Raw genomic sequence first — 25,995 nt, 5'->3', positions numbered from 1 at the left:
GGCTCAACTCTGCTCGCTCTCATTACCTTTTAATTTGCTGTGGACGGCATGAAAAGTCATCCTGTAGTTGTTATACTGCATCACATCTCTCTCTCTCTCTCTCTCTCTCTCTCTCTCTTTCTCTCTCTCTCTCTCTCTTTGCACACACACACTTACACAAATACACATGAATGCTGATCACTGCAAACAGACAAACAAATGTGATGGAAGCATGAGCAGGAGCTGCATAATGACTTTCATTTTAACAAAAGGATACACATAAAATCACTGAGAGCTGTGGTCATTTATTAACAGTGACATACAACATGCTGACTAATAGGATTCACAAAACAGACTTCCAGTGTGTGTGTGTGTGTGTGTGTGTGTGTGTGTGTGTGTGTGTGTGTGTGTCCTGTACATTTAAATGCATCGATCCAGGTATAAAAAAAAATCTAGCATTGATTAGTATGCATCACTCCATCCTCTCTTATTGGCTCAATGGCTTCAGAGCCATGAGGTTCTACAGACATGATGACGTTATTCCTTTAATGTAATTACTCCTCCATTACACTGAGAGTAGAATCCACATTTTTATTCTGCCGCCAAACATTTACTAATGTGTTCTAACAGCCAGTTTATTGATCACTGGGCACCCGTCCTTCTCAGACAGCTCAGTCACTTTTTCCACAGCTTACTGACAGCTTTGATCCCTAAAAAAAACACCTCAACCCAGCATCCTTCTAATTATTAGCATTTTTACATTAGTTTCAAAAGATTTGAAACACACAAATTAATTTTCAGAATTGTATTCAGCACCAAAATCTATATACAAAATGGCATATTTGCTTTTGAACACTCTTTTCAGAAAATAACATTTTCAAGATAGTTAATGGGTCTGAGACCGCTTTAAGTTTTGCAATCACATTTGATCATCAAATCAGAAGTTCAACATATAAGAAGCTTTAAAAAATGAAAGATCACAGTAAAGTGTGTGTGGTGAAATTTTTTTTCAAATAATACAGCTACTTTTGCTTTAACAGTCATGTGTAAAAAGAGGTATGAGGTATGTGTCAAATCGTCCAGTAATGGCCTTAAACAAACTGATAAAAGTGTTCAGTGAGTAACCCTGCAAAAATGTTAACTTTCTATACAGTTCTATCTAATATCAAGTGTACTGTCTATATTAAATCCAAAGGGAGCCTTTCTTTTGTTGTGTGTTTTTTGTCACCTTAAAGCAAAGTTTTCTGACCTGAATACTCAGATTCTCTGCCAGGAGATGAAAGATTACAATATTTGTCCATTAACTACACTAAAATGACCTGTTGGCATTAAATGCTACACTGAGCTGAGTTGATACTTGCAAGTCCTTTTTAAGGTCATGACATTTTTTTGGATCTTCAAAATGTTTGAAAGAAAGGTTAGAAACTGTAGTGAGTATCAGCCCTTTGTACGTGACTCTAATCTGAGTTCCCTGGTTAATCCAAAGGGACCAGAGGTAACGTAGTGTGTGCTGAGAACATAAATTGTGCATTAAAGTGTGTTTCAGGTGTACACATTTTGATTATATCATCCAAAAATGTCAGTGCTACTAGATAAAACACAGGAGGAAAAGAGGATTCAGATTGCCTTCAGGGCTCTCTGCTCTGGCGCTCGTCTCCGTCGCTTCTTGTGCCGTTTCCTGGTGCTGGTGTCGAAGCAGGTGACCATCATGACGTTGGCCTTGCAGACGTTGACCCTGTCCTCTAGCCGAGCCGTCACCACTTCAAGGGCCTCCAGATGCTCTAGGGAGTCCACCTCGAAGGTCTGCCAGAGGTCGACTGGAGAAGGACAGCAAAGGGATACTGAAGTGGGAATTATATGTAGACTATATTACAATGATATTAAAGCTGAGTACCAGTAAAACATTAGCCATAACCAGGGACGGACTGGCAATCTGGCATACCGTGCATTTGCCCGGGTGGAGTTGTTGTGGGCTGCTCTGGTCCAAAATACCAGGGCCGATTTTTTGGCCGATTCCCATGGCCATAACTTATCTGCAGGGTGTACTAATGACTAATAAATTCTTCACAGATGCAGAGATTTCTTAATTTCAAGACACAAACCACCACAGTTACTGGTATTCCAAGACACTCCCATATAAAACCTCCCAATGTTGTCTCTCAGTCAAGGAAAGGATTAAGTAGCCTAAAGGCACTCTTGTTTCTGTTCCATCTTGCTTAACAGCACCATATACTTTGTGTACAGTGAAAAATATAATGTGTTATAATAGAAATTTACAAATAGAGCTAAGGATAATACTAATGATGGTTATGAGGAAATATTTTGGATACTGTCCCAGTAAGAGTAGCATTCTCCCCCCTGTTGAAATGCTGTCATACTACAAACCCATTGTTTGTTTAATTAAATTAATCAGCAACTTTTTTAGAATCAGTTTCTCATTTCAGTTCATTTTTAATAGAGTTTATAGTTAGATCTGGCTCAGGTGAGTCCTGAATCATCTCTTAGTCATGCAGCTATACGTCTAGACTGCAGGGGAACTTCCCATGATGCACTGAGGTCTTCTCTTCTTCTCTCCCTCGTCATCAGTACACATTCATGTCTCATTAATGCATTAATTGTTTGGTCAAGCCTGTTGTTGTGGTGATGATGATGTCCTGCATGGTCTAGACACTGGAAAGTGTCATGAGATTACTACAACTGTTATGATCTGGCACTATATTGATTGCAAATTGAATTAGTCGATTGGTAGAGATTTTGATTTAACGTAGGCTTTTGTGTCAGTATATTTGTAACATTTCTAATGAATATGGTCAAATATGCATTTATTCTCATTTTCAAAAGAGGAAAAATATCATTTGCATGCTTATTTTTTCAAATAAAGAATAATTTGACTGACACTCTTGGTTCCACTTGGCGGGCTCCAGCATGAGGTTGTGTTTGGCTTGCTCTAGCTCTCTCCTCAGGTTGTTGTATTTGGCCCGGACCGCTGAGATCCTTTGCTGACGGTGCTCCAAAAACTTCAGTTTGGCGTTGAAGCATGCCGACCCCTGAAAACATAAACACATTTCACTACGATATCAATGTAGCTCATAATAGTTTATTTTAAAAAGCTTAACTTCTGCTACTATCATTCTCATTAAAATAATAACATGGTGTATTGGCTGGTTGAATTCTCCACACATACACACACGCAGTGTGTTTTTAAGGTTGGATGAACAACAGCACCTCCCCGCTCCCTCTCTTCATAAACACCATGTTGGCGCAGGGAGGACACCTCTGGGGAGTGAGACAAGACAGGTCTGTAGGCTAGTAAATAGAATTACACTGTGATTATACTAACCTTATTACGTAAGATTAGTATAATCGTAAGGGACAGTTCCAAAGGTCAATACAGTACATGCACATTGTAATGGGAAACAAAAGAAAACCTCTAAATATAAAGCAGTGAGTTCTGCTGTACTACACTGACATTGCTATTATATTATTATATTTACAACTCTACTATTGATTTCTATTCAACTTTCCATCAGTTTGTGCTATTTCTTTTAAAAGCTTTTACAAACGACCTGTTCTATTAGTTCCAGTGCTCTTCTTTGTCCTTTGCTGCAGCATTGACCCAATTTCCCCCCATGTGGTCATTAAAATTGTATCAAAGTTGCCATGCCTGAGACTGTTGGAGGCAGGGAATATTCTCATGAGGCCAGACTGCTCCTCATGGGGACATTACGTCACCACATGCGCAGCATTGTGTTTTCAGGCACATTTCATCTCTAAATGCACAACTGAATCTTTTATCTACCCTTTACTTACTTACTTTATTTTAAATGCTGCTTCTATTATAATCTTGCACATGAAACCTGATACCTGTCCAGAACAAACAGCTTTTTTTTAAGGCAGCTGCAGTAGTTGTGCCCTCCTCAAGGGCACTGTGATAGTGGATAGTGTAATTCACTTTCACAGCCAGATTTATCTAGAGTGATCAAACCAGACAAACTCTTGATCTCTTACCTTAAGGTCACTGCAGAAGCTGCACTTAAATGATTTAGAGCAATGCTTTAACTTGTCTATTTACAGGCTATGGATCAAAACCTGTAGTATTTCCCTGTGCAATTAGCTTTAATAGTTAATCCAGGAGGCTAATGTCTGTCTTTAATTTGTGTCAGACCGCTGCTTGCCCCAAACTACTTGTTTTGGTAGTCGCGCGTACATAATCTGTACAACATCATGTGGTGAGGACTAAGGTAGCATTGCCCACGGCCAGTCAGATGGCCATTTCTTGTTATCAGAATAAATTCCAAGGTGAAAAATATCTGAATATATTTATCAGAATAAATTCCAAGGTGAAAAATATCTGAATATATCTGTTCCGAAACTAATGTAACCTGATAGCTGTGGCATTTTAGCTGTGTTTAGTTAGTGGTTGATGAAAATGTGAAATTACCTAAATTTTTTCTACATTGCTCTTTGCTAATAAAAAGAGCAAGGATGGACAGGAGATTTTATTTGCTAGCTTCAGAGTTTAGTGTATTAGTGAGACTTCTATTGCATAATGACTTGGGTTTTGTTTAAAGACGACGCCAATATGATGAAAGAGGTTTTAGAGACGCCAGAAGAGTTTGAGTGGTGACCAATGTTGCTATTCCTGCTGGTTTCCAATAGTGGTTGATGAAGGTCATATTTTACCCAGTGCCCTTTAACCTCCTAAAAAAAATCAAAATAAACCCAGCACCTGTTTGCCAGCACCTGCTCTTTTCTGCATCCTCTGCACATTGTCGATCTCATAGACCTTGATCTCGTAGGACTCTGGGATTCCCCGATCCCCGACCCAACGAGACCGCAGACCACTAGCCGAACGTCTTAGGGACAGAGGTGTGTCATGGGAAACACGACGCTGGTGAGTACCTACAGCAGGGTGAGGCAGAAAGTGCGGTGAGATGATGTATCTCGGCTTGTTCTTTTCCTTCTCCCATTTCTGAAGCTCTCTACTGCACATGCATAGTGAAACTATTGCTAATTTTACTGTATTTAAGGTAGTATTTTAATCTGACTTTAATCTGATTGATTTTAAGTTAAGTGTTTGGCATGATCATATGCCAACACTGACACAAAGAGAAGCCACTGCTGCTTTAAAAACTTTATTTATACCAATACCACTTTATTCTTACAATAAATATACAGTACATGGCATTAACTTAAATTCAGCAACATAGATTAAGATTATGCTGTTTTGTTCTAAGGTCATATCTTTACAAATGAATAAGCCTGCTCATGGTCCTTATAGACCTACAAGGTGGCTAATGTTGTAAAGACTCTGCACCATTGCATTAGTATTATCAACTAACATTCTACGCTGAAAGCATCACTCCTGACTGTAAGTAAATTTGTATGATGAATAAAGGCTTGTGTCCCTAAGTGACCTTTAATGTGCCAGCCATGTGCTGTTACAGGGAACCGAAAAAACAGTTTACCTAAGAGCAAATGTAGCCTGTAACCAGGGCTGCCATATTATTCATAAAAGTCAAGACAGGAGACACAATTTCTGTAACTATTTCTGGATTGACTCAATTAGCCAGTACAGGAAGAGATATTTTATGCTTTATGTCACTGGGATCCTAAGACATTAAAAATATGTTTTAACTCTGATGATACGGGTACAGCTTTCATCAGAATCTAGATGAGTTAATTATGTAAGAGGACACTTCAGGAGAAATTACGTCCAGACAGAATTTAATTGCACAATTATTAGTCCATTATGTTTGAGGACTTAAAATTCAAACGCTCATCCAGCAAATGCTTTGTCTCTTGTTTTAATTGCTCCATTAGCAGTTTTCACTGTGTTAACAATGTTTTAACAAAAGTGTTGTTAATATGCACACAGTCATCTTTATAATTTAATGTATCAGCCAAAGACTAATTTTCTGTGTCTGGTCTGTAAGTGCCGTCACATGGTTCATATATTAATGATGTGACCTCCTACATAATTAGGCTTTCAGTGCCTGTAAGGAAACTAGGTCCGACTGCATTCTCCAGATGTGTGTCATCTCAAATTAATGTCACATTAATATCTTATGTGGTCCGATAACGAACCAAAAAATACAATCGTGGAACTCACATTCATAAAAAATTGTGTTGTTTATGGTTTGGAAATAGTACGGATGCAAAACTGATGTAAAATTTGAGTTGGGTTAGATACCTAACCCTAACCATAACAATAACTCTTTAATTGTATTGGTGAAAATGTGCCACCACTGCAGGTTCAAAACATCAGATTTTATGTTCCCTCAACTGCAACAATAATTTACAAAATGTACAAAACTAAAAGAAAAAATGGCATACATTAAAATATCTGCCAGTTTATAATTACACTGCACTGAAATGAATAGAAACAAGTGCTTTAAAAAAGGGAAAATATAACAATCAATGTAAAATGATTATCACAGGTTATCATCAGGTTAAGATGTCCAACATGCTTGCTAACTTTAGACTTTTTTGAGACTACACTTGCACAACTAATAACTCACACAAACAACACACACAGCACTTGGATTAGAGTCTGATCTGTCCAGAAGAGAAAGTCATCCGGTTCAGTTCATAAAAGGCCAGTTATTCCAGGTGTTACCTGTGTTGCCTCTCCTCCGAGATGATCGGCTGCTGCGAGCCACACTGAGGAGAGACCCGCTCCTGTCGCTGACAGAATCTCTGGTTGAGATGCTGCTGCCTGTGGCTTCACTGTCCCTCATCATGCTGTCATATCCACTGCTAACCGTACTGCTCCTGTTAGAAAAATTCAAGGATGTCTTCCCCATAGCTGGTGGCAAATCTCCACTCAACACACTTGTGGTGTCACTTGCATGCCCACTTAGGTGATCAGGCGTGCGGGGAGCAGTCACCTGACTGTATGGCGAGGGAATGGTAGTTATTTGGTCTAGTCCTGCTGAAGTGGGGCTGGAGGCCCTTTCCTTAAGGAGATCTGAGATCCTTCCGTTGACAAACCCTTGAATGACAGATTTTGTGGATGAGCATGTGGAGCTCTGGCTCGGAGTCCGACTAATGGAGTGAAAAGAGCGTGGAGGGGAAGAGGAGAGAAAGGAAGATGTCCGCTCAAAGCTAACAGTTTTACAGTCTGGTGAAAGACTGGCACTCCGGTTGATGGACTGCCTCAGACCTTTGTGGGGGAGACTAAGGTTCTTGATGCTGGGGGCAGAGAGTCGACGGACTTTGGGGCTAGCCATCTTAAGTTTCCCTACAGCAGACAGCTTGGAATGGGTATGCCTAGCAGATTGAGTTAAAGAGTCTTCAGAAGCAAAGAAGTGACAACTCTGTTCAGGCCGGGGATTCTTCCTGGGACTCCTGCTAGCCCTTGGTAAGGTACAATCTCCCCCATTATGTCCTTTATAAGCTCCCTTGCAAGACCATTCAACACTTCCCTTGGAACTACCCTTAGAGCTCACAGAGGTGTTACTACTGTCCCTGTCCAGAGTTGGGAAGTTTTTTGGGGTTCTACCAAGGGAATTAGTCCTGATAGCCAGCTGCTCCAGTTTGGCATTGAAAAGCCTACTGCTGTCCTCAGAGGGTGACCTCAGCCTGGCACTCATATGATCATGTTTCATTCTTGGACTCGAGGTCTCAAACAAAGATTCAACGCTCTTTCTGGTAGCACTACTAGCATGCTGTTTATAGTCTGTTCCATATTTTCGAGGAGAGGAGACATGGAGGCTGTGATTCTCTAGGGAGTGCTGTCTGCCCTGCCTCCTCTCCAGCGTTACCCCTGGGCTACAAGAGGTGGATGATGTCACCCCCCTTGGGTCTCTGTGGCCGTCTGCCATGTAACCACCATAGTAGCTGTCCTGGTGGTTGGCATTTTGCCAGCCTCCAGGCAAGCTACCTGTTTTAAAGGAAGCTGGGGTGGTTTCCTGGCAACCAGGTGAAACACCAATTCCCTTGGGGGCATTCCCAACACGTCTGGAACAGACTTCTCCCCCCTCTGAGGCCTTTGCAGTGTTAGTGGAATAAACATGTTCCTTGTCTCTGGGGTGACTCTTCTCTGTATTTCTCGGCCTCTTTCCACACATTTTGTTTTCTGCAGGTTCATCACAGAAAGCTGAATCTTCCAAAACCACCGGGTGATAAGGTGGATCGCATACTTTATCATACTTTTTGGCATGTGTCTCAGAAACAAAAGTCCCACTCCTCTTCTCGAGAGCCTTCCTATCTTTTGGACATTTGACTTTATTCCCTCTCAGCTCAGACTTTGACTTGACTCCTGTAACAGTGTCAAGAGGACTTTCTTTCTCTTTTGCACCATTCAATTCACAATCCATATCTGTATTAATCAGCATAAGATTTATAAATGAAGGTAAGGACCTCTTTTCCTTTCTGAATTCACACTGGGGCATTTCAGTGCTAGCCTCTTTGGCTACAGATTGAACTACAGAGCTTTTATTTGTATTTGAGGAACAGGTAGCTACAGATTCTTCACTGACATTGCTGATTATCCTGATCGGTTGAGAGCCAGCAGAGCCTTGAACATGTGCCTGTGACTGGGCAGTGTCTCTGATACAAATAATGTTTCCACCTGTCCTCCCTCTGTTCAGTTCTCCACTGATGGTCACCTCCTCCACCATAGAGAAGACAAGTTCATCTTGACCTTTTAGGTCGAGTGGCTGTTGAACAGTTACCGTGATAGTGGCTTTCATTTCTTTAATGTCCTCTGTGGGGCGATTAGGTAAGACATCCCCAAGTATAACACTGGTAGCCAAGGAGTGTGAAGAGGAGCAGGAGGAGGGCGGAGATATGGGGGAGCTCTTGCCAACTGGTGAGGTCCTTTTGTCTGGTTTGAACCAATCAGCAGCTTCAGGACACTCCTGCTTAACTGTAGGCTGAAGTGCAAGGGAGCTTGTGACAGCCATGCTGCGAGCATCCACATCAAAGTCCCGAGAGGACAGATTATTATCAGACTTAGGAGTTCCACTTTTGGGCAGCTCAGAGCGACAGGTCTTGTTACGACCGAGAGTTTGATTCAGCAGTTCCTCGCTGGAACTGGTCGCACTGCACTCTTCACAGTCATACAGACCCGAATCCTCTCTCTGAAAACTGTCCCCAGGGAAGGCGCCATCTGTTTGATTTTCTCCAACAGAGGTCTGACTGCATCCTATACCCTGATTCAACAATGTCTGTGGTGTTTCTGATGGTTCCTTGTCTGTCTTTTTCCCTGTGTCTTTCTGGGGTTGTGATTTGGCTGGTACATTGTTAACAGGAAGTCCATTAAAGGTAGACTTGAGCATATCCATTGTAATCTCACTTCCGTCGATACAGCCCAAGCGCTCTTGAAGTTCAGCAAATGTATCACATTTAAGACAGTCCCTCCCTGGCTCCTTCATGTCTGCTTTCAGTACTTCAGTATTCCCTTGAGCAGTTTCCTCATTCTTCTTCTCTCCCTGCAGCTTAGGAATTCTCAGAAGTTCTTGGAGCAGAGCAGTAAACTCTGGATCATCCATGTCAGCCTTGTTAGGATGCAAAGAGGGTATGATGGGCACAAATTCAGGTTGTGCCAGCCTTGAGGTTGTTTTGGACTGGACCAAGCCATCCGAGTCAAGTTGGATAACTGTGTCACAGGACTGGTCACTACTAGAGCGCTCATCCAGTTCACCACGTAAACGGAAACGAGGGATGTCAACATCTACTTCTTCGGTGGAGTGGAACGCCCGTAGGGACAAACAATGAGGGCCTCTCCCATAATCTTTAGTCAAACTCCTTCCAGATGGAGAACATGAGGTGGACTGCTGTTGGATAAAGATGAATAAGTTAGTTCAAGTAATAGTAAGTAAAACAAATGGGATTATGAAACTCTCACTTCCTTTATAAAACAGCACCAACACTGTGATGCCATTAAAAGGTGGTTGGTAGAAAGACATTAAAGGACGTCTACGGTACCTTTGTTCTCTTCTGTGTCCTGCGGATGCGAGAAGCCAGCTGGATGGTGGATAAGGTCTCTTGAAGGTAAGCCACTGAATCAGCAACTTGAGCAATCACTGTGGTATGGCAATTCACATGGCCCAAGGACTCTCGAAGGAGCATAGTCAACTTACTACCCCTATGCAAAGAGAGAGTAAATGGCATTACTCCAAAGATTTTTTAGCCATTATAAAATGTTGACAATTGACAACAACAATTAATGCCAAAATGTTTTCACCAATAATATTTTGGGATTACATTCTTACTTGTTTGGGGTGGTTTTATGTCCACTTAGCAGAGACACGACAACAGGCCCCAGTTCTGAATATGGTGGTTTATTTTTGGTCATACCCCTAATACCGCTACACACATCAATCAGGGTCAACTTAGTTGGGCCACGCGAACCTACAGATGGAAATCAGAGAGCAGAGAGGATTAGAAACTTATACGAATAATATACGAATTGATAAGATGATAATCAAATGTATATTAAGTACATTAAATCATTGAATTTATTAACTGTGGAAAATAATTTATGGGTAAACACCAAATTCACAAAGGATTCACAAGGCATGAATAATTCATTACAACCTTTGCCAATGGTGCTGCTTTCTGTACGAGGCGGCTGGACGTGAAGAGTAAAGAACATTATGGAGCTGTCGGACAGGTACGTAATGAAGTCATTGTGCCGACGTGCTGCAATGGCTGCGTCCAGGAGGGAACCAGCCCGCTCAGCAGTGGGGGCCTTTACCCGGTTGTGGTTACGCAGCTGGAGGGAAGGGAGAAGCTAGTCATAAAATCTCATGTGAAGAGAATCTTCTCATAAACTACTTAAATGAAAACCATCTGTCACATGTTCCCCACTATTGTCTATCACGTGTGTTTTGATTCAGATCTGGATACCAAATGATGAAAATAACATATTTAGAGAACTGCTTAGCCTTGGCAGATGTTTGCACTTTCTGAGAGATTTCTAGTGTTTACTATGATGCAGGTTATTAGAATAACACAATGTTTTCGAATAACAGCTCCATCTGTACATAGTGTTAAATGGAAAAAGAAATGCACAGTGAGATGCAAGCTTGCAGTTAACAAACAGCAATTTGAGGGAGGAGACAGCTGCAGAATCATAATGCAATCAGATGTAATCTTCTCACTCACAGTGTAGTCCATTATCTAAATTGACTATTTAAATAAACATTGTCATTAATCCTTGAATATCAACACAGAAAAACCTAAAACACTATCTTTAACATCACTGATACCTTCTACTGAAAATTAATGAGCAATGAGCAATTAATTTGCTTTGTGCACAATGAAAAACAAGATTTTCTAGGATTACGGGTTCACTTTCTGGTCCACAGCTGTTAAGACAATTGTAAAATAACACTTATTCGTGTGTGAATTCTCAAATTGAGTCTTTGATGCATTGCCAGTGAAGCAGAGCCAAGAAATTCTCACTTGACAGGAAGAAAAGACACAGCCTTGGCTCACCATCTGGTTTCCAGATTTGGGATAGTCTTGTGTATGTTTCCAAAGATTTGATCGACTACATATAATCATACTGATATCAATATTTTAATTAATTAAGATTAATAAGAAGTTAATTAGGTTTTAAGGGTGATTATGTTCTTCAAAGGAATACACCAGCAATTTGGGTCTATGGACGCTTGTACACAGTTACAAACAAAAAAGAAAATAATAAAAAAAAACTTTTTCTTTTACCTGAATCCCATAGACTGGGTCCTCTTGGAGCCTAATATGGGCTTTTGGGCTGTCCTGGATACTGCCAGCTGAAGGGACGACTTCCCCCAGTAGATCCCTCAGTGTGTCCTCCTCTCCACAGCAGAGCTCTATAGCAGACACTGATACGGTCAGATCGGTCCAGGTCTTTTCCCTCCGCCGCTCGATGGCACTGTACAGCCAGGAGATGGCACATGGAATCAGCCCGAGCTTCTGGATGCTCTCACCACTTCCCACCATGCTGGACCAGGAGCCTGAGGCAGACAACAGAGCACACAGGTGTACAAACAGACACCCCATTGGCCTCATATAATATAGACTTTGACAAGAATGTGATCCAAGCCAATGCGCTAGATTATACAGATCACAAGACACAAGAATGCAAAAATAATGATTTACAGAAACACATCCACATTTCCGATTTTCTTATGCACTGGTGCCATACTCTATCTCCAAGTGCACTTTTTCCCGACATTACTTTTGAGTTATGGTCCTGTTTTACCCTGTCTTGTCTTATCCGAACTGTAATTGAATGAAGATAGGAGAATTGGTTTACTTCAATTAAAGGCCAAGCTGCCTGCCGTTATTCAGAGAGAATAGTATTCTGTGGAGGAGATTGATATCCTCTGGCTGTGGGCCACATGTAGTTTGTATTGCCCAACTAATTCAATCAGATTTACGGAGAGTGGCGTCATGTGAAAAAGCACAGCCAAGGAGACCCTGTCCTTACCCTGCATGTGTGTGTGTGTATGTGTGTGCATGCACACGCACGCACCACAAATCTATTAAACCCCTTCACCGATGCTAAGTGCAGGGTTCCATCTCTCTAATAGCAACGTATTATAGTCCATTTTGTTTACAGTCGCCTCACTGGAGCTCAGTGCTTCAAAAAAATCAAATATTTGTGTCCCTTTGTGCAATATGCTTTTTGAAAAGCTTTATGTGTTCTATAATTGATGAACAGGCTTTTATTTACAAAGTAACAGGCGATATAAGAATGACGGAGAAGGAGTTGAAATAGCAACACTTTTCTGTCACTACTGTGAAAAAAAGGAGGAAGTAAAAGGACAAATGGAGCAGGAGAGAAAGCCAAGGAGGCTGCAGAAGTGTATCAGGATTGATAAGGGGAGAGAGAGAGAGAAAATGGAGACGGGGGATTAAGTGATAGACAGAGTGAATGATAGTAGGAGCGCGACAGAGAAGCAGGAGGAGGAGGAGGACGACGACGAGGGGGGAGTGGATGGCCCCTGAACATAGATAAAAGCACTCTCATCTTAAGATTTTAACCCGTGGCCTCTCACGGTGGCCGATTACTCACCCACATCGGCACAACCCAAACCCAGAACGCATCCATCGCTGCCGCTGAGCACACAGCGGATGACGTCAGGCAAGACGCCTGCACACACCTCAGCCTGGTCAGAGAGAACAAAGGACAGCGAGCATCTTATGATTCACCGCCACACTGAAAAAGTACATACAACGTAATGAAAGAAATGAAGCAGAGGAGGGATGCATACTGATTCTGCAGATTCCCTTGAGCTCGGATATTGTAAGAAGAGCTTGGAGAAGGTTGAATATAATTGATGGACTGGATAATTGTGGTGGCTATCCAGGCCCTATCAGCTTTCAGGTCATCAGACAGAGAGAGCAAACCAAGCGTGGTTGGTTTGTAGTGTACGTACAAATGATAATATGCACTAAATGTTCAGCAATGTTACACTATTGAAGTATTTGTAAAACAAATCCACCAGGATAGATCAGTATTAGGGAAGCAAAGACAGAAACATTTAAACTTTGAATTACGTTGAGCAGTAATCAGGATGAAGAACCAAACCTGGCTTGACTCTTGAGGATAGGCAGCGTCAAAACTGAAGGTCTTCAGAAAATTCTTTCCAGCCCTGTCTAGTGTCATTGTAGAGTATGATTTGCTTTGGCTGATTGGTTCCATTACAGTGACTCTTTTCTTGGACGGGTCAGTCCGGAGAACAGGTGGTTGGCGTTGGCACTCTGACAGCGTTGGGCTCACCCTCAGCACGACTTTGACCTGTACACCAAAAAAGATCGGAGCATGTCGAAAATTACAGTATGTTATGAAGTGTTGAATACCCATTCTCTAACGCCATCATCAGGTTACTTTTTTTATTTTATCAAATGCTTTATGGCCAGCAAACTAACATCGGGAACATGCTCATACCAAGTGGCAACTTCATGGCTGTGAAATGAAACCAATGCAAAAGTGCCAAAAACTGCAGTTCTTCAGAACCACTTGAAGCTAGCTACAACGAGTCAGTCTCCATAAGCCTCCATATTAAAATGTCCAGCTCCACAGCAGAAATAAACATGTTTACAGCCTGGTACAGAAAAACTGTTTTGGTCTCTATAGCTAATTGAGAACATGGCTGCTTTGTCTATGCTATATACATGCTAAGCATTAAGTATGGCTGTACTACTGTAAGCACCACAACTAAAATCCTAATCAACTCCACTGTAATTGGGAGGTGACAGAGGGCGAACAGATGTTTAATGATGTAAGTTATGGGACTAAATAATAGCACCCATGTGTTATGTGAAAAGTTAGTAATTTGATACTGTCCAGTCTAACTAGGCCATGTCGATAACTGCTAACTACTAACATACTCAATGCACATAGCTAATGCTAAGTCTCAGCTAGTGAGCTGCCAAAAGTAAGTAACTTACCCCTGTGTGCAAACTCTACACACAGGGAAGGGCTAAACATTTTACTCTAAGACACACTGAGAAGAAAAATCCATTATTTATCAAAGACGGAGGTTGAGTAGGTGCTCTGCTTTTACAGAGCAACACGTTAAGTGATTTTAGAAGAAGCCGGTGATCTTGAGGCTAGGAATGTGAGCAGCATACATACAACTTAAACTTTTGAGGCTAAACACAAGCAGCAAACACAAACTTATGAAAAAAGAATGAGTTTCAAAACGGTTCAAAAATATCTTCATATCAAATTCAGCAAGTTTTAGACATTGTAGCCTGAGAGCACTGTGTACAGTAGAGTGAGAAAACTTTAAAACAGTCTTCAACATTTTTCAGGCCAAGGCCATTATGTTGCATATTAAACTGACCTATAGCGCTGGCTCACATGCACAAGGATTCATGGGTAGCCTATCATCAATGTTGTGTAAATTATTATTATCATGACAACTATTATTATACAAATATTGTAATGTTGATGATGATTAAACATAATTTGGCTTTCCCGCCTGCAGTAACTCTGAGGACCTCCTAGAGGTCACAAACCACAAACCCAGGCTCCAAAATATGTACAGGCTGTATGGATGCCACAATATCTTCAAATTGTTTGTGTAAAGCTGCCTGTTACTCTGTCACTTGCAGTCAGTTAGTCAGACATTCATCTATGAACCCCCGCTGCTAAGATATTTTTTATGTAACATGGGTTGCAGGAAACTTTAGGTGGAAAAAGGAAACCTAAGCAGAACAAAGTAGTAAATGTCAAAAAGGATCAGGTTTGAGGATAGAGCTAAAGACGGTTTACATAAATTCACTGAAGCAAATGTGTGCCCTTTAACACATCCAACTATCTGCTCTTCCTTTGCTTCATAGCCATCAACTGATTGAAATACAACAATGAGCAGCAAGCTGCTTAACATTAAAGTAAGGATTTTTTTTTTATTTTCTTGGCTGCAGCCAGTTGATCCAGTTAGTGCACTTACAACTGCATGGCTATGCATGCCACCTGCTATATTTCCGCATGTCATGACATTAATTCCTTAATGCAGTTCTCTACAGGAAGCCTCAGGATTTAGAGGCTTTACGGTCTTAAATTAAGTTAGACCCTGACTCTGACAGACATTTAACAAGGCTCATAGGTCTTAGTCTGCAGGAAGACAAGGCAACATTTACCTCACAAAAGATAATAAGCTCTATTCAGGTTTATAAACCGATTATAAAATTATTCTTAATCAGGACTCAGGGCTGCAAGACTGCAAGTATCCCTGTGTGCCATGACACCCAATCAAATGTAGTTTTCTTGAAATTGCCCAGGACTGCATTACACCACGATGACATCATTGACAATTTGAAAATCTAAAAGCCATACTCCATCTGCCACATAATAAGTTCTCACTGACTGTGAAGGATGTTTTTTTTCCCCCTCTCCCCTCCTCATAATTTTAATATCTTATGCAAGAAGTGACTCCCTAACCCTATTGAACATGTGTCAAACTCTATTTATGAGGGTTAAATTATTCAAGAGACCCATTTACAAGCTGAGAAAATCCTCCTCCGCTCTCACACACGTACATAATCCGGCACGCAGAAGCACACTGAGCTGAGTGCTCGGGCAGGTGCGGCTGCCGTTGGGGTCTATCTGAGCCTTTATCTGTAACTCTAGACTAAACCCAAGAGTCCATCTATCTGAGACAAGGGGAGGGCAGGCAGCCATATTGATCTCCCTACTTTCTCCCAGAGGAGGTGAGTGGAGGGGAGGGGAGGAACAAGATGGAGACATTAGCACCGCATTACAGTGTATCATAGATATAGGATCTCCTCCAAATTGACTGTGATCTCTTTACTCTGCAACAAAGGGTGGTAAAAACACTTCCAAGGTGGTGGTTGTGGGCGAGGATGGTAGTATATACTTTTCGGACATATTCTATGTACTTACACATCACAATATAAAACATAAAGTGGCCCTGGTAACACAGGATCTTCATCAAGTGAAGTTGTTTTTTCATCATGTACACAGCTAAGGGGACTGTTAGTATAAATTCTGTATATTTTCTATTTTAATAAATATTAAGATATTGAATGTATGTGTGTGTGTGTGTGTGTGTGTGTGGTAAAATCTCCAGTAAATGCATGTCCTATGTACATCTATTTACACACTTTATAGGAAGTAAGAAGGAAAAACAAGTCGTTGCCTCTTCCATTATTGAGTAAGTGGTGTATTTATTTCCCGGCCACAATCCTGCACTGATGTACATGATGTGCTGCAAAGAGCCACACAGAGTCAAGAGTTCAAATCTGTTAAACTTTGAACCCAAGCTACACTGATCTTCGTGAGTGCAGCTAATGGCTGAAGGCTACTGCTTGCGCTGTGATTAAAGGTGCATAGTCATAGTCATAGGGATGCAACTACTGTTTGCAACATTATAGCCTGCAGGCCGCATGAACAGAATTATGTTTTTACATCTTGCAAATAGCTAAAGCTAAGGTGAAATGCAATAGATATTTTGGGGAAATACGCTAATTGTCTATCTTGCAGAGAATTAGGTAACTCTCATGTCTGTACAGAACATATGAAGGTTGAGACAGTTATTACTACTTATTACTATTACAGCTGACCCTAATCTGTCCAAAGATCACACAAAAATGCACCTAGCACCTAACACCTCTACATTTGACTTATTTTACTAATATGTCATTAGTTTAATTCATATATAAACCAATAAGTAAATACTAAGCTCAGCTAACTGGCTACCGATTGCTTCATACTTAACAAAGAGACATGAAACTGGCATCAATTGTCTCATCTAAATGAAAATGATTAAACATATATCCCAAACTGTTGTTTCATATCATAAATAAATGATCCCCAACTCCCCTCAAGAATTCTGTGCTGCACAAGAAGTGAGAGAGCCGTTTGTTTCCTGCAATAATATATATTGTGCACATAGTTTTACATTTTGTATGAAGGTGGATGTTTGTAAATCAATCTATGTTAACCAAATGTTGAGAATTGTAAATATTCACTGGTAAAATGTTATTATAATACTAATCTGTAATTACTCAGTCCCATTTTATTATACAAATAATCATTTATAAGCAATGCTGTAGCAAATTGCATCCACTGAAAAATCTTCATCTACTATAAATCTAGTGGAATTTGAAGCCTTGTGGTCTACCTTGCCAACATTGGGCGAGTCTTTGGTTCTAGTGGCAGCTTGGAGCAGGCAGGAGGGGACGGGTGGTGGGTTATTCTGGATCAGCTCCCTGAAGCAGGTGGAGAGATGAGCAGGAGCTGGATCAGAAGCCTGGCCTTTTTTCCTCGATGTCAGGTTGAGCTTCTCGGCTGCCCTACAGGGAAGAAGGGATGTGGCAGAAAGTCACACGACTGAAACTTATGGTGTGGACAGTGCTGACATGCTGAAGATGAAACTTGTTCTTTAATATAGATCTAGAGATATTTACCTGGCTAAAAGAGACATAGCAGCAGTGTTGGCGATAGTCACCACTCTGGATATGTGAGGGATCTTCGAGTTAGTCTGTACGATCCCGGCGTCACAACAGCTCAGTGCAGCAGCATCTGCGGCCTGCTCGGGGAAAAAGCTCATTATAAAAATCCAAATCTGTAATTGACCTCCTGCACACACTCCAAAAGGGGCCATTATCATGGGAATTACTCCGGGGGATGAGTGTAGGGTGCGTCTGTCTAAGTAGGACATATAGGCTGAGTGGGTTAAACATACACCATTAGTTATATTATGACTCTAGCTAGCTACATGTGGAGTGTGAGGGATAGTTTGTGACTGCTGTCTGAGTTTAAAACTGAAACTGAAATGCAGTGTAACTACATACGGTCACTGCCTCTGACACATACACCCTCAAATTCGGTCAAGAGACTTTATGTAAAGCAACTCCAACGCTTCCGAAAGCTCCAAGATGTGTGTTTTGTGCTCATCCATGACTGTGCTGTGCTGTGTGTATGCAACATGACCTATTCAGCATGCATAAGCTACAGCTCAACATGAAGTCACAGAGCCTCGCCGCAGGCCACTGAGCCAACATCTTTGTATTACAGTGCGCTCATACCGCTCTGTAGCTCCACGTCTCATCAATGTCTCAGCCTTTTTTAGGGCAAGATAACAATGTCAGCTCTGTTTTTTTTTTATTTTAATAATGTCCGAGCATAAACTGGCAATTAGTGCCGTAAGACTGCAGCAGCTGATGGTTTGGAAGGAGTCTAGGAGGATGGTGAAGACAGGGCTAGCCTAAAAAAGGTAATATGGATAAAGTAAAGATACTCGTCACTCCTCCTCCTGTCCTCTTGTTGACTCATACCATCTGTCATAACCTTTTTTGATCCTCACTTTCTCTTCGTCCCTGCTCTGATTTTTCTCTGTATTTGCTCTCACATGCTCTCCCCTCCTCTCCCACCCTCCACTCCGTCTCTTTAAGTCGGCGTATCTCTCCACTCCTTTCTCCTGCCTCCAATCTTAAACACTTAATTTCCCTTCCTCTTCCTCCTCCGCCCTCCTTTTTTCTCTCCTGTCTCCGCGCTCTCCGTCCTCCACTTTCACTCCTCTCATATTATTTCACCTCAGCCACATAGACCTGTATTGATCTGCTCTCGCACTGGACCCGCTTGGTTAATTTCTCATACAGTCTTAGCCCAGGACAGTTTCATTTGAGTAAGATGTTTCATTGTTGTTGTTAAATTTGATTAGACGAGTCGATTAGGGATAACAGGTTAATTACAATATTGCTCCCATGCACCATTTGCTCAGCCCCCTCCCCCTTCAGTTACCGTTGCTACGCCCGTCATGCTTTCCATTCCCGTACGCGGTGAAGCTTTACCATTTGATATTCCTTAGTCATTTTGAAACGATTTCAGACAGAAGTGGACAAAAGCCAGCTCCTCATTTCTAGCTGCTGACAATCAATTTTGCCGGTTGTTGCTTGCAGAATGTTTCAGCCAACTAATTAAGCTAATGCACATGATAGCTACATACCATACATTATAGAACACTAATATAACGAGGACCAGGCAAAGAAAAAAAAAGTCAGCATCGTCACCAGTTGATGATCCATATAAAAGACGGAACTAAAGAAACAGCATTGTTGTTGTATTACAATGTAGAGCTAATTAGTATTTAAGTAGGATGAGGAAAAATGTGTGTTTACATGGCTTACATACAACACTTGGACAAGCAAGATAGAGGTTAGAGGTTAGACTTATCTTTTACTATCTGTATATTAAAGAGAATCCTATGTTACAAAAGGAAAAAGCTTTTAAGATTAATTGATATTGATATGTTTGGACACTCTCCCAGATAACGGGTGTTAGCCTGAAACTCTCATCCAGGACTGGTTCCCACTATAGACAGTATAAAACATGGACGTCGTATCCGTGACGTCACTCACAGGTTTTTGAAGAGGGCGTTAAGCTTAGAGTTTGGTGGCGCTGGCCACCGCCATCTTGACAGTTCTGATTCTGTGACCTACCAGTTAATCTAAAAATGGGCAGAGATGTGGAGCATTGATGATGCTCAGTCGGGCCAGTGAAGCCTGGGTGTTCGAACAAGCTGCCTGTAATGGCACTCACCTGTTAGCACCTAATTATACATAACTTTAAGCCTTAATATAATCTGAACAAGTGAGTTATATACAAATTCAAACTCTAGAAATTAGTTATAGAGACCAAAACAGTTTTTTGTACCAGGCTGTAACCATGTTTATTTCAGTTGTGGACATTTTAACATGGGGCTTATAGAGACTGACTTTTGTAGCCAGCCTCAAGTGGACATTTGAGGAACTGCAGTTCTTGGCACTTCCACACTGACTTAATTTCACAGCCATGGGGGTTTCTGCTTGGCTGTATAAAGCCTGTAAATCTACAAAATATGATTTGAAATTCTCCTTGCTCTTTAAAATAACGCTAGGTAAGGTTATTACTATGCATAGTAATCTAGGTTTGGTGCTTATGTTATCATTTTTCTTGTTCCTTTTGTCTTGTGTTTTGGAAAAACTACTAAAGACACCACCCTTGAATCAATATAAGGACTATCATTACACCACCATGCACACTACGTTATAATTGGACAATTGCTCTTCCGGGGAGGCGTTTATGATGTCTATGAAAACTCAGTGTCGGCCAGGTCACATGATATCTACTAGGACTTCAAAGAAAATATATTTTGTCCATATGGATCGGGACTAAAAGCCCACCAAAGCTGAGCCAACAATATCATTAAAAATCTAAAACACTCTCATTCACCTTGCACAGGTTTATAACCTTTTTCATTTGGCTCTTGTGGGAGGACGGGTTCAGTCTGGTGTGGCTTCCATCACAGTAATGCACATTTCACCAGCCACCCTGTTAAATATGACTATCCCCCTATTGATCACAAGTGCTTTTTGACTGGCGAGCTTTTATGACAGGGGTAAATCATGACCCAATTCCATTCCATTAGCAAAAGTACTTTAAACTACGGTCCTCAGCCATGGGATCTAAATAGGCTCTGATTGGGCACTATGAATCATTGCTTTGCTGACACATGCACCCGTAAAGATGTACTTTACCCATATAGCTCATTAAAAGGGGGATGCACACTAAGGAAGGTGTTATGTGTGATTTAGAGGTAAGAGAAGGCTTTTAGGGGTACCTGATGGTGAGGGTAGATGCTGACCCTATCAGTGCTCGACACCGATTTAGAAGCGACCATCTGCTGCTGCTCTTCTACCCAGCGGTCCATATCGGGGTTGGGGAGCTTGGGCCCCCTCCGTCTGAGTGTTTGAGGGGTCCTCTGAGGCGTCCTCGGGCTTCTCGGGCTGTGAGGACTGTGGGTGCGACTGCGCGATTGGTGCACAGCCGTGACAGCTTCCCTTGGAGCCCTGTCTCCATGCTTTGTCTCACTTTGTCCCAGCAGTGTACCAGTGCTAAAGCTGGGTTCAAAGGGAGGCTTAGCTAATGACTGACCCCTGCTCAGAGCCAAGTGGATGGCCTCTTGTTTGAGCTGGTTCAGGTTAATGCCGCAGGTTCCACACTCACCCTGCTCCCTGTCTCTGTCCCTGGACTCAGTGGTAGACCGACTATGGACACGAAGGTTGTCGTGAAGAAATGCAGACAGGTCACTAGTGTCCTGCAAAATAACAAGGAAGTAGCAGAAATAATCTTTACTACAAAAAAACTTGGCAGTTAGGTGTCTGAAGCAGTTACTTGCTTGTAATTGACAAAAGGTCTATATGGCTAAGCTCCTAAGCAGCACGGGCTTCTAGTGAAGACATAATAACAAAGCTAATTTGCTTCATTTGATTTCTGGCATGAATTGCATGAATAATCACTGAGAATATGGAAACTGAGTAGTGGGAAGGCACCGAAAGCAATCTTAGCACTTAGTGAAGTAATCATGAAGTCAGTAGTATTGATTAATACTACGCCTGTCATCTTTAAAGATACAGTAAGCAAAAAAATAAATGACTTACTGCACCTTTAAAATAAACTAAAAGTACCATGGATCTCTGCTCTTAACCACCATTGGAGAACAACATGCTACCATGCAGAAATGGGTGAAGGAGCATTTTATTTTCATTTTCCTGGGACCAACAATGATGTTACAGTACTACTAAAATGATATATTTCTGTGAATGAGTACTGGGCATTCTCCAGAATCATGTCATGATAATTTAACGAGATTGTGTTACTTTAACAAATAGTTGTTAGCTAAATTAGGCATAATAATCCAATTTAATTTTAATGAGGGAAGAAAACGTTTAAATCCTTCTATCTAAACTTTTTTTTTTTTTTTTACATCTGTGTTCCTGGCACAGACACAGGCTGTCAAATCTAACAAAATGAACATCAGAAAAATCAAACCATCATTTTGCTTTTGTCACATCGTGTTCAGTCTGCCCTTGACACCTACCAGCATCCAACACACTCACACTCCCTCCTCCTTCTCATCCATCCTGCAAGCTGCCAACACATTGGCAGTGACCCATATTCTCCCAGAGGAGTTTTGTAGGACCTCTCAATATTAATGTAAAACAAAGTCATTAAATCTCCAAAAGTGCATTAAAAACATTTGGGATTAAATCTGTCTTTTGGAAAAAAAAAAAATAATAATTAAGCCACATGTCCGGATATTAAGCAAAAAACAAAAAACAAACAAATTCTACCAGCAGAAATTTACATTTTTATGTTTGGGAGTGAGCATTTGTCCAATAGAAATAATGGCACATATATGAAGAAAGAAATGTGTTATGGTAGCCAGATGGGCAACTGGACTTTTCATCTTAGCCAGATTGCAAGCCCTCTCAAAAGATGACGTTACAGAGCCACGATGCTTTTGAGAAATCATGCTCGGATCGATAAACCTGCAAAGAGCTAACTGGCTTATCAGATTTCTTCTGACCATGTCTGTGGCCACAAGATACCATCTCTCTGCTGTGTACTGCTCTGGCCTGTGGTCTCTCTCTTAAAACACAATGCTAGCTGTGCCCCATCCCACTTAAGAGGACAAAAATAAATAGTCCTCCCTCAATGGAGAGGACTGTGGAGATGACACATGGATGTCGGAGATGAAATATTCATGCCCATTTGAAACCACTCGCGCAGGAATGGCACTGGTTTACTTTGTCAATTGGAGTGTGTTTGATGGATGTTAGTGGTGACAAATGTATAGATGGATGGCGTGCATACCTCCCAGAGGCTGCACTGTACAGACTGATGTGCCCACATAAAATACAAACACTTACAGATACACTGTGTTAAACGTGGCACTTTAATCAGAGCTCATTTGTTTTTATCAGTTAGCTAGTTAATCTTCTGGGATGCAAAATTTCTGAAAATAAAAAAAAAATGTGTATTACAATTCCCCAGAGCACAGGCTGATTTATTCATATTACTTGTTTTGACTCCACAAGCTAAAGATTTACAATTTACCACTGTGGCAGATTATAAAAAACAGCAAATATTCACGTTTGAGATGCTCGAGTCAATAAATTTTGCTTTTTAAAAACAGGATGTACATGCTTCACGCTTTACGTGATCAAAATTGCAATTGGTTAATTTTTCTATATTGTTAAGTAGTCTATTAAAAAGTAAATATAATATATAAAAGTGTATATATTATAGACAAGGAAAATAACTGTGTAGCTATTAAATAAAAAAAAAGAATAGAATAATTCCATCACAATAGTATAAAGAATATTTAGTGGTATAATTGTATTTTTTTTATTTTCTACACTGTAAAAAAAAGCCCATAAAATATGCCATGAAATATGACGATTTCAAAACCTTTAATTTTATATGGTATTTTAAGGGAATGTATACAGAATAAAGTAATATTTTATATTACAGTACAGTAAAACACTCTAATATTTAATGGCATATTTTACAATATTTTACTGTAATGATTTAGCAGTTTTTCACCGTAAAATCTACAGACATTTTAAATTATGGAATAAAATATCAACCTTAAATGTAAAATCAGCAGTACTAATATCCTTTTAAAGTAATATTGAAAAAAAAAGTAATATTTATTACAGTAAAATTCTGGCAATTACAGCTGCCACTAAAAAAAACACATTTTTACCCTATACCAACACCTGCTGAGGGGGTCTGAGATGTATTTAATTGATAAAGTTAATAAAATTTGTGTCAATGCATTTTGTTATTTTCTTATCCCCATTAAGATTTGTATGAACCAAAAAGTGAGCAGACTGATCTCCAGTGTAATTATTCTGCACTATAGCTCCCTGAGCAGCTCCATCATGGTTACTGACCTTGCAGGAGAAGTGATGGTGAACAGCCAGACTCAGAGCTTGTTTCTTCAGAGCAACAAGGGTCGCCGAGCACTTCTCACAACACGCAACTTTCCTTTCAGACCTCCCAAAGCCAGGATTCGCCGACATACCGCCTCGACATATAGTCCCACTACCAAAGGACATTGTACTCCTGATGCGGTCTCCTACAGCTCCAGGGAGGGACTTGTATGATGGGACGGCGTCTGCTCTCTGGCACATATTCCGATGTGGGTCGCCTCTGGTCCCCCCGGCACCCTCTGGAGTAAGACGCTCCTTGGGTTGGTAGTCTTTCCCGTTAATACTTGCAGAAAAGCAAACTGGCTCACAATGATGCTGTACTTCTGAGCTCTGAGAAATAAATCATTGTAAGAAGGATGTATGTGGGCTTTGGCAGTGGGGAAATTAGATGTCAATCGACATGGACAACTGTAACCACACCCAAATGTTTTTCCTCGCAGTGCAACAATATTTTTCTTCAGTGAAACTCCATAGAGACCACACAGTGTTACACAAGTGTGAACAAATTATGCTTATGATAAATAAATCTCACTTACCCAGTGTGTTCCTCTGACCGAGGCAGGAAATCTCTCTCCTCTTCCAGTCAGAGATGACATGACAACTTGTTAATATTTAAAAAGATGTCCGAACAAAGGCAGGCTGCACTTTTATTGAATTGTGTCAAAGCTCCATTGATATAACGCAAAAATATTTCACTCATGGTAGGCTTAAATAAAAAATATGTCAAAGTAAGAGGCATAGAGACAGAGTCTCAGCGCTGGAGTGATGACAGTGGCACAGTGGAGAAGGAGTGAGCGCACTGAGGAACACTTCATGTTTTGACTTGTCTATTTATTATAACCACCTCAGGGAGGCGGTAAGGAGCAAGTGTTCAGACAGACAGGCAGACAAAAAGAGAAAGCTGATGAACAGTTAGTCAATGAAAGTCACTGATATTATTTGACTTATTACCTTATTAATATTACTATTTTTTTCTTTAAACATATTTTCTAATTAACTATAACCCTATAAAGTAAAAAGAAAAGAAGATAAGAAAAACAGAAATAAGGAAAAAAAGAAGGAATAAAGTCAGAAATTTCTACAGTAGTTTTTTTGTATATAAAACTTGAAAAAATTACGGACATTATCTATACATTTACAATATAACATGTGATCACTAATATTATTGGAACTTTAGGTACATTGCATACACTATAAAAAAAACATAAATTAAAAAAATGTACAATAGTACATGCTGTTTAAACTATAATAGTTTTAAACTGTATACAAAACTTAAAAAAAAACTTAATTTACATACAGTCACTGTAACACTCCTACCTTGACTGAAAATTTCAGTAAAGGTACAATTTTTGACCTTTATTTGAATTATGATATATGGTCTTTGTTTGGCAGCCAATGTATTATAATATGTCTTCTGGAGATGTTAAGTAGCACTAGAGGTCAACTTTGAAGTAACAGTGGCCAAAATTAGAAAACAGCAACACTAGAGAATTTATATGAAAAAACATTATGTAGCAGAAGGGAATATCAGACATGTAGTACGTCTGCATACATGCAGTTCTAGAAATAAGATGATTTAAAAGACTACTCCAGCAATTTAATACTGCACTTCCATAATGGCGAGGGTCTTACAGGAGACAGATTAAAATCAGAATGGTCAAAATTGATGCAGCAGAGTCTGAAATATACTGACTTACAGTTGCTAATATGGGTCAAGCTCTGAAAAAACTGGAGCCTGCATTTCTGCATCTGATGACATCATCAGGGTTACAGTATGGACAC

The 25,995-nt window shown here is 40.5% G+C and overlaps 1 protein-coding gene across 5 annotated transcripts; it reads right to left on the bottom strand.

Annotated features, from left to right (window-relative positions):
• Positions 1-279: 279 nt before the first annotated feature.
• On the bottom strand, positions 280-25,109 carry kif26bb (kinesin family member 26Bb). Of its 5 annotated transcripts, none has more exons than XM_019271121.2 (15): positions 24,750-25,109; positions 24,175-24,543; positions 21,054-21,530; positions 17,860-17,981; positions 17,574-17,745; positions 13,511-13,720; positions 12,995-13,088; positions 11,659-11,930; positions 10,525-10,702; positions 10,200-10,338; positions 9,913-10,072; positions 6,599-9,761; positions 4,709-4,881; positions 2,876-3,026; positions 280-1,820 (listed from the first exon to the last, which is right to left on the bottom strand). In XM_019271121.2, the coding sequence occupies exons 1-15, from the start codon at positions 24,807-24,809 to the stop codon at positions 1,597-1,599; spliced, it is 5,964 nt and encodes a 1,987-aa protein (XP_019126666.2). In that variant the 5' UTR covers positions 24,810-25,109; the 3' UTR covers positions 280-1,596. The 5 variants fall into 5 exon arrangements, with proteins under 5 accessions (XP_019126666.2, XP_019126667.2, XP_019126670.2 ...); XM_019271122.2 differs by having other exon boundaries at positions 280-1,796; XM_019271125.2 differs by having other exon boundaries at positions 24,175-24,496; positions 24,750-24,829.
• Between the last annotated feature and the right edge of the window lie 886 nt (positions 25,110-25,995).

Source organism: Larimichthys crocea, chromosome XI (assembly GCF_000972845.2).
Source record: "Larimichthys crocea isolate SSNF chromosome XI, L_crocea_2.0, whole genome shotgun sequence".
NCBI classification, from domain to species: domain Eukaryota; kingdom Metazoa; phylum Chordata; class Actinopteri; family Sciaenidae; genus Larimichthys; species Larimichthys crocea.
This window is presented reverse-complemented; position numbering and strand designations above follow the sequence as displayed.